At 34.6% G+C, this 11,652-nt stretch overlaps 1 protein-coding gene across 1 annotated transcript; it reads right to left on the bottom strand.

Annotated features, from left to right (window-relative positions):
- Positions 1-8,279: 8,279 nt before the first annotated feature.
- LOC131159489 (sphingolipid delta(4)-desaturase DES1-like) lies at positions 8,280-11,042 on the bottom strand. Its single transcript, XM_058114441.1, has 2 exons — positions 10,730-11,042; positions 8,280-9,365 (listed from the first exon to the last, which is right to left on the bottom strand). Exons 1-2 carry the CDS (start codon positions 10,883-10,885, stop codon positions 8,535-8,537), a joined length of 987 nt encoding a protein of 328 aa, XP_057970424.1. The 5' UTR covers positions 10,886-11,042; the 3' UTR covers positions 8,280-8,534.
- Positions 11,043-11,652: the final 610 nt, after the last annotated feature.

Raw genomic sequence — 11,652 nt, 5'->3', positions numbered from 1 at the left:
GTTCAAACTCGGCTTTATTCAATTATGCTTAAATTTGAGTTAAAATAATTTAACAAGTTGAATTTAAATTTTATAATATTATTGGTAAGTTTAATATAAATTTTATAATTTTATATTATATAAGTCATCCACATATACATATATCACTAATATATTTAATATTGTATATATTATATTATCTTCTATTATTACATTATCAAATTGAGTTTAATTAAGTTTAAGTATGATAAATTTGTAATTAATTGAGTTTGAGTTGAGTTTTGAGTTAACAATTAACTTGAATGTCGGGTAATTTTTAATGCTTCATGTCTTACGCCTTTAACGATGCATTCTCGATAATATATTTGAGTTGAGTTAAATTCGATTATCTTATATCAATCAAATTTAAATTGAACATATCCTATTGGTGGCAAAAGACTTTATGAGGTTTTCTTTCTATTTTTATATTGTGAAGAAACATAACTTGTAAAATATTTATATCTAGAAATAGAACACAAAAGTAAGTATGAATATCGTAATTTAGATAACAAGACTACCTATTTAAAAAACGTATGTTATTTTATTCAACATAAAATATGATACAGATAAATACTTTCATCGTAAAATTTGGAAATATTTATTTTTATTTCATGTTATATATTAACATTTTTTTTTTGTATTGTCTTTTGTTTTAGAACAAAAATATTTATTTTTTCTAAGATTTGATCAAAAGACACTTACCTCCCTAACGATTTTAAAAATCTCAAAGAATATTGCTGAGGTTTCAAGAATTTCTCTAAAATTTACTAAAACGGCACAAACCTCTTCTTATATTTCATAAAAAGACAAACCTTTAAAGATACGTAAGTATAAAATATCAAATGGTATTAGATTTTTGAAATATGAAGAGTTTTTTAAGATTTTTGAAATTTTAGGAAAGGTTTTTGAGATTTTTGAAATTTCACAAGAGATGAGTGTTTTTTTTTTTTTTTTTTTCAAATCTCAGGAAAAATGAGTATCTTTTACCCATTACTTTATAATGATATTACTTTTTTTTTTTTTTTGGTTAGATGGTTCAATTCTTAAAAAAAGATATCCTGCAAATAATTTAAATTTGTCAATTACATCACCAATCTATCACTTCTGTCATTTGTTCCCAAATGCTCAATCCTTTTTGTAATTCAAAAAGTACTTACACTACTTTGGAGCATGGATTTGGAGTGTAGATTGTTGGGAAAAAAAATTATATATGAACGATTCCTATAAATAAATCAATAGAGTGATGCAAATAATAAATAAAAAATGAGACACACAAAATTTAATGTGATTTCCTCGAATGTTGAGGTATGTCCATGGAGTACAACGGTTCAAATCTACTATTACCAAAATTGTACGAAGTTGGTACAAAATGCACAAGTCTTACAAATACACAAAAGTATATAACAAAATATAGTAAGATGAAACGACCTCACCAATATTGCGTACAAAGCTCCCAAAAATAACCAACCAAAAAGCACAACCAGAAGCTCCAAAATGCTGATAATAATATGCAGCTGAGTAGCAAATTGCTGCAGTAGAAGATGACCAGCAGCAATAGAAGACAACTGATGCAGGCATTAGGAGCTAGGTGAGGTGCTTCTGTGAGTGGAAATAATAGAGTTGTGAAACTCTGGAGCCGCTTGCTACTAATGGCCGAAAATCCGAATAGAGAAAAAAAGATTGGGAAGGGCGGCCACTTTCTGCTTTTGTTGTGCGCATGATGTGCCGCCTGGGAGAAGTCAAGGAACAGCTGGGCATGCTTCTTGAGAAGCCAAAACACCAACGAAAAATTGACCCACATTTAATGCATAGGGCCCCAAAGGAGGGAAATCCAACAAATCTACCCCTCCCGACTTATAGGGACAATGCCACAAATCCGACCAAAACTCGACACTTCACATGCTTGTCTCTAGACAATACTTTTGTCATTATATCCGAACCATTATCATCGGTGTGAATTTTGTCAAGTTACAACAATTTTTTATCCAACACATCCTAAATCCAATGATATCTAACATCAATATTTTTTGACTTTAAATGAAAGATAGAATTCTTGTTCAAATGAATTGCACTTTAACTATCATAATAAAGAACATACCTTTCTTGTCCCATGCCTAACTCTTTCAAGAATTTTTTCAATCAAAGCAATTCTTTACAAGTTTCGGTAATGGTAATAAACTCTACTTCCATAGTGGATAGAGTAATACATTTCTGTAATTTTAATTGTCATGTCACAGCTCCCCCTGCAAAAGTCATCAAATAATCCGAAGTAGATTTTCTAAAATCAACATCATTGGCCATGTCGGCATCCATAAATCCATAGAGCACAAATTTACCATTTCCAAAACACAAACACACCTTTGAGGTACCTCTAAGGTATCGAAGAATCCGTTTTACCGCTAATCAATGCTCATTTTCCCAAATTAGAGAGAAATCAACTAACAACTCCAACGACATGAGCTAAATCTGGTCTTGTGCAAACCATTGCATACATTAAAGAGCCAATAGCCGAAGCATAAGGAATTTTTTTCATCTCTTCCTTGTCTTTCTCACTTGTAGGACTTCATTTTATACTAAGCTTGAAGTAACTAGCAAGTGGACAGCTAACAGGTTTTGCTTTATCCATATTGAACCTCTCAAGCACTTTTTCAATGTACCTTTCTTAAGGCAACCAAATTTGCCATTTTTCACAATCACGAACAATTCTCATGCCAAGAATTTGCTTTGCCGGTCCCAAGTCTTTTATAACAAAGAACTTGTTCAACTCCAACTTCAACTTGTCAATCTTGGAGGAGTCTTGTCCTACAATGAGCATATCATCAACATAAAGTAAGAGGATAATATAAGTACCATCCGTAAATTTTTTCACAAAACCACAATCATTCGAAGAGGTTTTTGAGTAACCATGATCAATTATGAAAGAATCAAATTTCTTGTACCATCTCCATGGTGCTTGCTTCAACTCATACAAATTTTTCTTTAAAATGCTCACTAAATTCTCCTTCCCTTTTTGTTTGAAATCTTCCAGTTATTCCATGTAAATTTCCTTTTCCAAGTCACCATGTAAGAAAACAGTTTTCACATCTAGTTGCTCAACTTCTAAATTCAAATTTGCTACCATGCCAAGAACAACCCAAATAGATGACATTTTCACAATCGGTGAGAATATCTCATCAATGTCAATTCCCTTTTTCTGACCAATGCCTTTTACCACAAGCCTAGCCTTGTACGAAAGATTCTTTCCATCATTTTTCAACCTAAATATCCATTTGTTTTTCAAAGCTTTCTTTCAAAGAGGAAGTTTAACCAAATCATAAGTATGATTGTCAACTATGAACTTCATTTCCTCTTGCATAGCCTCCATCCATTTAGCTTTATTTTCCTAGTTCATGGCTTCTTAATAGCTTTCGGGGTCCCCTTGATTCATTAGAGTAATATAATCACTTGATGGATATTTAGTTGAAGGTTTTAACTCTCTTGAAGACTTTCTCAATGGAGCTTGCTTTTGAACTTGTTGCTCCCCCTCATTTTCATCTTCAACATCACTAGGAATTTCATCATTTCCAACATTTTTAAAAGGTAGATGAACATCTTCCATATTTTCGTCATATGCCAAAGGTGGAGAAGATGACTCTAAGTCAACAAAATCATTCTCATTAGATTGTGGTTGCTCAATCGTGCCAAAATCTTCAATTGTTTGATCTTCAAAAAATACAACATCCCAAATTCTAACAACTTTCTTGTCAACCGGATCCCACAATCTATATCCAAATTCATCATATGTTAGGACCAAAGGAGCCCATGGGTGGGCTTGATATACACGGATGAACACCAACTTGACCCAAAAGCTCAAGCTAATTGGGTCTTGGGTCCATCCATGTATATAAGCACCCATTACCCACTTTAATTTTCCAATATGGGACAAGCTCACAAGTGGAATTCTCAAAAATCACCCCTTCACTTGTGAGTTCTTGCTCCCCCTTAAACTGAAACCATCTCCCTTCTGGGACAATTTTTCAATAGTTGTTCAAGTGGGCCTTACCACTGGCGTCTTACGTGCCTCAGATTGCATTCCATGTGCCTCCAAACCAATCCTACCTCCCACATCTTGACCCTATTCGGATCCATCCGTAGCCTAGATGATCTTTATTGGCCTCAGCCACACACTTGATCCTCCAACTGTTAGCATGTAAGGAGAATTAACTTCTCGTCTTGACTTTTACGATGTCGCTCACCTAGAGTTACGAACCGTCAGCTCTGATACCACTTATTAGGATCGGAGGAGCCCATGGGTGGGCTTGATACAGATGGGTGAACACCAACTTGACCCAAAAGTTCATGCTAATTGGGTCTTGGGTCCATCCACGTATATAAGCACCCATTATCTATTTTAATTTTCCAATGTGGGACAAGCTCATTAGTGGAATTCTCAACATCATATCCATAGTCAAGAAAAATACATTGCATTGTCTTATCATCAAGTTTGGATCTTTCATCTTTTGGAATGTGAACAAATGTACGACAACCAAACACTTTCAAATGATCATAAGTGACATCCTTACCTTTCCAATTTTTTTTTGAAAACTTCACCAAGTAAAAGAGTTGAAGGAGACAAATTAATTAAGTCCACCGCCGTCCTCATTGCTTCACCCCAAAATGATTTTGGCAACTTCGCATGAGAGAGCATACATCTCATTCTCTCCAGTATGTTGCGGTTCATCCTTTAGGAAATTTCATTTTGTTAAGGAGTTTTCTTGACGTTCTTTTGATGTCTAATGCCTTGACTATAACAATATGCATCAAATGGACCAAAGCACTCTCCACCATTATCTAAGCGCATACATTTCACCTTCTTTTTGATTTCCCTTTCAACTTTGACCTGAAAATGTTTAAACACATCTAAAGCTTGATCTTTAGATTTCAAAGTGTAAGTCAAAACTTTTCTTGAACAATCGTCAATAAAAGTAAGAACATAAAGTGTACCACCATGAGATTTAACTTTCAAAAGACCACATACATTGGAATACATCAAATATAGAACATTAGATTTTTTAGTAACAAACTTTGTACAAAAAGGGGTTCTATGTTACTTACCGACCAAACAATGAACACAAGCTTTAAGAGGAGTACCTTCCATTCCAAGTAGAAGCTTCTTTTTTAACAAAAATTGCATTCCTTTTTCATTCATATGCCCAAGCTGCTTATGCCACAAATCGGTGGAAAAGTGACTCTCAATTATATTCACAACACCATTACCAATTTTACCTTACATCATGTATAGCGTACTAGTCTTCTTGCCTTTAGCCACCACCAAGTTGCCATTTGTGAGCTTTCATTTTCCATCACCAAAATGGTTGTCAAGCCCTTCATCATCAAGCTTTCTGGTAGATATCAAATTTAGCTGAATATCAAGTACATGTCTCTCATCTTTGAGCGTCAACTTGCATCCAAGATTTGTTTTTAAGCAAACATTTCTTATGGCAACAATTTTTGACAACCTTCATTTCCCATCTGAACAACTCCATAACTTCCTTTGGAATAGGATGTGAATAAATCTTCCTGAGAAGTGACATGGAATGACGTACCGGAATCAATAACCCAATCAATTTCTTGACTTGTCAAATTAATGCAACTTTCATCACGAACAACCATAATATCACCATCAGATGCAACTGAAGTCGTGTTTTCATGTTTTTTCTCAGAATTTTTCTCTTTGTTTTGCTCGTTGAATTCCAATTTTTTACACTCCCGCTTCGTATGTCCTTTCTTATGACAATAGTAGCACTCAATATCTTTTTTCGAAATTGAGCTGGACCGGTCTCTTGATTTATCATTTCAGTGAGAAAATCTACTTCTGCTTCTGCCTCTCCCTCGATTTTCTATCACAAGTGCCTCTGAATGAGAAGAGATAACTGATTTTCTTCTAATTTCTTCATTCAACAAGCTGCTAGTTACTTGGTTCATAATAACAATTTCATCGGGAGTCGAATTACTAACTGTCACAACCAAAATCTCCCAACTTTCTAGCAAAGAGCTAAGAAGCAATAGGGCTTACAACTCATCATCAAAAACTATTTTCATACCAGCAAGCTAATTGATAAGTTTTTTCATCTCATTCAAATGCTCAGTAATAAGATCATCATCTTTATATTTCAAGCTCACTAATTTTCGAAAAAGAAAATGTTTATTTGTAGTCGAGTTTCTATCATAAAGACTCTCTAATTTTTTCCACAATTCATGTGCCGAAGTGTCGGTAGAAACATGATGAAAAATACTATCATCAATCCATTACCGGATAACACCAACGGATTTCCTATTAAGCCTATTACACTCATCATTACTCATGTCTTTAGGCTTTCGGCTATCACCCTCAATAGGTTCATACAAATCTTTGCAAAATAAAAGACCTTACTTTTTTATTTTTCAAGTAACCCAATTGCTTCCATTGAATCTAATCATACAATCAACATTACCATCCATGATTTACACAAATCTAAAGAGTCCAAATAACACGACTCTAATACCACTTGTTAGGAAAAATTATATATGAACGATTCTCACAAGTAAATCAATAGAATAATGCACACAATAAATAAATATGAGACACACAAAATTTAACGTGGTTCCCTCTAATGTTGAGATACATCTACGGGGCACAATGGTCCAAATCCACTATCACCAAAATTGTACGAAGTGGATACAAAAGACACAAGCCTTACAAATACACAAAAGTGTATAACAAAATATAGCAAGATGAAAAGACCTCACCAATATTGTGTACAAAGCTCCCAAAAATAACCAACCAAAAGAGCACAACCACAGGTCCACAAGCTCCCAAAATGCTGATAATAATACGCAGCCGAGTAGCAGATTGCTGCAGCATAAGATGACCGCCAGCTAGAGAAAACAACCGGCGCAGGCGTAATGAGCTTGGTGAGGCGCTTCTGTGAGTGGAAAATGAGAATAAAGTTGTGAAACTCTAGAGCGGCTTGCTACTAATGGCCGAAAATCCATATAGAGAAAAAAGATTGGGAGGGGCGACCACTTTCTGCTTTTGTTTTGCGCATGATGTGCCGCCTGGGAGAAGTCGAGGAACAGCTGGGCATGCTTCTTGTGAAGCCAAAACACCAATGAAAAAATTAACCCACATTTAATGCATGGGACCGCACAAGGCGGGAAACCAAACATAGATTTGAATAAAATTCAATATAATTTTATATTTATACAAATCTAAATACAAGTACTCACCCAAATATAAGATTAGAAGGAACCATTTGAAATCCATCAAACACAACTTGTTTTCTTTACTTGTGGTCATGAACCTTTCCACTTGAGGACAACACATGGTGTGGGGCTAGGCTTTGGAGTTCGATAAATAAAAACACACAAGACAGTTTCTTTGAAACTTCCGACCACCCTTCACATCTTCACATTTATCCAGTCACATGTATGCTGCTTTGCACATGCTGTTCCTCTTTATTTTCAGAAGAATGACTCCAAGCTTTGGTTTTGGTTATTGTCGAGGAAACTGATGAAGAGAATTTTAGAGGAAAAGAAAATTTTGTATTTTTGTGCTTCATGTGTTATGCTGCTTTCTAGGAAGATCAACAGTCCAACCTATAAACCAAAAGGAGCTTGAGCTTTTTAGATTTTCCAAAATTAATATGATGAGAAGTGAAAATAATCAAATATTAATAATGGATAAAATCAAAATTTTGTTCATTGATTTTTCTTTAATATTTTCTAGTCCTCATAATTTTAGGTTCATTATGTATAAAAAAGGGTTTCCATAGACTACTTTTCAGTATTTACAAATGCAAGTTTATACATACTTTTCTAGCCACTAGTGGGATTGATCAAACATCCATTACTATGATGTTTCTATTCTTAACTTCTTGGCATTCTTTCGAGGACTTGCCTGAGGATCAAAGATTTTTAAGATTTTGTGAAGTCAAAACTTCAAAATCTTCCATGGGATTGGCTTTGTGATAGTCTCAGAGAGGTATCTCAATCTGCATATATATAATTTCCATGTCTTGAAGATTGCATGACTGGGATTTAAACCCCATATAGGAGAAATGAGTTTTCGTGGCCACTGATTTTAAACTGATTCCATTCAAAGAGAATTTGAAGAACTTCACAAACACATTATATGTTGTTTGGTATTTTCATGAGTATGTTCTAATAAGAAAATAAAAATAAAAAAGGGACTTCCATCCAAAAGCACAGCACCTGCACGACATCCAATACATCGAGAATAAATGAATAGGTGCAAGATGGACAAAGAATGCACATATATTCAACTTCTTACAAAAGTTCATCTGTGAATGCTCAGCCAATGACTGCTTGATGAATGCTCACTCACTTTTTTAAGTCTAAAACTACAACAGAAAACAATGAACTCTCAAGAATATTACAAGCAACAGGAGACAAAAAAATTCAAAATTTTACAATAACCCAGAGAGAAAAATGAAAGAGGAAGAAGGAAAAAATAAGCATATGGGAGCATCTATATTCTATTCTGATTTCTTCGCAGTCTTTGATACCTTTCTCTTCATCCGGCTAAAAGGCCCAACTGTCCGGTCCATAATATACATGTAAATAACCTGGCTCCAAGATTTATATGAATCTAAACCCTCATAATACTCCGGTGCAATCTCCTTCACCTTGTAGAGCTTGCACCCAGGAATCCTGGGGAAATCATGGTGCTCATTGTGGTATCCCACGTCCCATGTAAGAAGATTCAGGGGGCCGTAATATGAGTATGTCTCTTGTTCTGTCTTGAAGACATAATGCTCTGAGATGAAGTGACCAGCCATCGGGTGCATTCCGCCCCCAACGAATGTAGAAAGGATCAAATAAGCAAAAGACTTCCAGCCCCAGAAGTAAACCATGGCAGCATCAAGTGCCAGTTGGATGATCAAATTGGTGAACTCCCACAAACCAGGTGGTTTTGGCTTGAGAAATAATGGCCGCAGAGCATAAAAGAAGAGCTGCAATATGACCCAAATGGATTTTGTTACGACATTTGTCACAAGATTGGCCTCGGTGTAGCTTGGGAGATCCATGTCAATACCATCGACTCCTTGGAAGCGATGGTGCTCAAGGTGATACTTTTGGAAGGTTACAGACATGGGTACACCAATGGGTAGGTTAGCGAAAATCCCAAGCCAACGGTTGTAAACTGGAGTTGAGAAGGCGAGATTGTGGCTGAGCTCATGAATGGCCAAGAAAAGGTTGTGATTGAGAAATGAACCAAAAAAGTATGCCACTGCCGTGATCTTCAGCCAACCAGCATTGTAAAGTAAAGTGGCAGCCGACAGCTGAAGCGATACAACCACAGTAATCTGCAACGCCAGGTATTAGAGGACAGAAACCAGAAATGAAAAAATGAATGAAGTTTGGAGTTACAAATGACATAAGAAGGTCGACCAAAGTACTTATTTTTTGCATACAAAGACAACCTAAGAAAGAAAACATTTATATCCCCCCAGAAAAAAGATGATTGACAAAGCTATTAAAATATAGTGCTTATTTGGGCAGAACTAATACCTTGCTAGTTGAAAATTACAAATTGCAAAAGAGAAGAGAAACCAATTATTTGGCTTTTCAGAATCTTTAAAAGGAAAAAATAATAAGCACCATTAAATCAAAGTTGCCATCAAGTTATCAATAAATAAATAAATAAAGTTACCAATAAATAAATAAGTAATAAAGTTGCCATCAAATATAGAATGTGGTAGAACAAAAATTGTCAAACCTACGGCTTGTTATATTGCTGTTGTAGTATATTTGTTCAAAATGTTAATTGAAACATAGATGTGAACAAGGATTAATTGATTAAAACCCAAATAATAAGATATGGAAACTCCAAACTTCATAGAATTGAATTTAAAGAAAATTCACCCAAAGCAGAGGCCCCCGGGGGGGGGGGGGGGGGGGCATACATCTAGAAATGAACACAGATTATGAATAAAAATAATAACACATGAAGAGTTCAAAATATTTACAACAGGAAAACTGCTTTGCAGATCAAATAATCATCCAAAACTTGGTGAGATAAAAGGGTTATATTTATAAAAGCCTTCTATATTTTCTCTTTTTATAATTCAATACAAAGAAAATTTATTAGTCAATTTTAGTAGTCAATTTTTATAACTTTTTTTACATGATAACTCATAGTGGCAAGATAAATTTATTAAAATTCATTATCTCCTTTCTGTAATCAAAGTATCGTTTTATTTTTTCATAGATTTATAGCTTGCAAAATAAAATGGATTATTATAAAGACCCGTAAGAATTTTGTTCTCTACCTGTTTAATAATCTCGTACACGATTTTCGTTTAGTTTTACAGTCCACACAGACATATTAATGTCTAACATTTAATGAAGCAAATTATGCTTTACATTTGAACATGTCTAACGAAACAATTCTATTTCTAATACCAAAGAAATCCAATTTGAAAACGATGATACCAAACATATCAGAATTCACAAAAGATTTGAAGATAAATATGATACGGTATGCAAGAATTAAGACTCGGAAACCTTTAATCCAAAAAGATGAACGGGAAAGAAAATGAGCCAAACAAAAACACGAAAAGCAAAACAATTTTGCAAAATCTAAAACTGAAAGCAGACGCCAATGCTGAAATCTATTTTAAAAAAAAAAAACAGAGCAATGTTAGCGAATGAATAAGACAAAACGAACCTTGAAAAAAGCCCAAGGATCAGGGCCGAAGAGCTCTTTGATTTGAGGGTACTGAGAGAGGATCTGACGCCGGCGAGAAGCGTGCGGTTCGTCGGTGTACGACCAGAAGAAGTCCGTCGCCATTACTCCTTCTTTCTCTCTCTCATCCCCTCCCATCTCTCTCTCTCTCTCTCGCTCCTCCCTCCTCTCTGCGCCTTTCTCCCTCTCTAGTCAATCTGACTCCTTTCTGTGTCTCCTTTGCTCTCTCTGCACTTTCTCTCCTTTTCTTTTTCGTTTCTCCCTCCGCTGGCCTCAACAGTCCACCATTCAAATCGTCCGAGAAAATAGCTGTGGAGCTAAAATGGGCCAAATTCCCAAAAATAGAAGCCCATTTCCTGTGGCCCACCTTCTCGGTTCGTCCCCATCTCTCCCCACTCAAATCGTGCACTCAGTAATTTTTATTTTTATTTAATTTATAAAAATAAATTTTAAATAAAAATAAAATCCAAAATTTTATAAGTTATATTTATTTCATAAATTTTGGCAATTTTTTTTTTATTTATGGGAGGAGATTCATAATCTTATATTTAATCATCTTAATTAACGAAACAAATCTATGGGAGACTACAACAGAAAACAATTAACTATTGGGCTACCCGATTCATTTTCCATGATATCTAATGTTTTAGTAATCTACTGGATAGCATGATTTGGTCAATGAACTATATTTTTTAGAAATTACAAAATTAAATCTCGCCAGTCATTTTTCTTTATAGTAAATTTTGGATAGAAATTTTTTTAATTAAATTTAGGGCTAATTTTTTTAAAAAAATTTTGATTTTGAAAATCTTCTTTTAAGAATTAATTATGACGGATCCAAAGACTTTTAAATGCATGTCTTAAAAAATAAAAAAACTAACTTATGGGAATTAACAATTAATCAA

This window comes from Malania oleifera, chromosome 7 (assembly GCF_029873635.1).
Source record: "Malania oleifera isolate guangnan ecotype guangnan chromosome 7, ASM2987363v1, whole genome shotgun sequence".
In the NCBI taxonomy this organism is placed as follows: domain Eukaryota; kingdom Viridiplantae; phylum Streptophyta; class Magnoliopsida; order Santalales; family Ximeniaceae; genus Malania; species Malania oleifera.
Note: the sequence above shows the minus strand (reverse complement) of the source record. Positions and strands in the feature narration are given on the sequence as shown.

Coding starts and splice junctions, on each gene's coding strand:
- LOC131159489 (XM_058114441.1), bottom strand. CDS start 10,885: ATGGGAGGGGATGAGAGAGAGAAAGAAGGAGTAATGGCGACGGACTTC. Junction 9,366..10,729: donor ATCCTTGGGCTTTTTTCAAG/GTTCGTTTTGTC, acceptor CTGGCGTTGCAG/ATTACTGTGGTTGTATCGCT.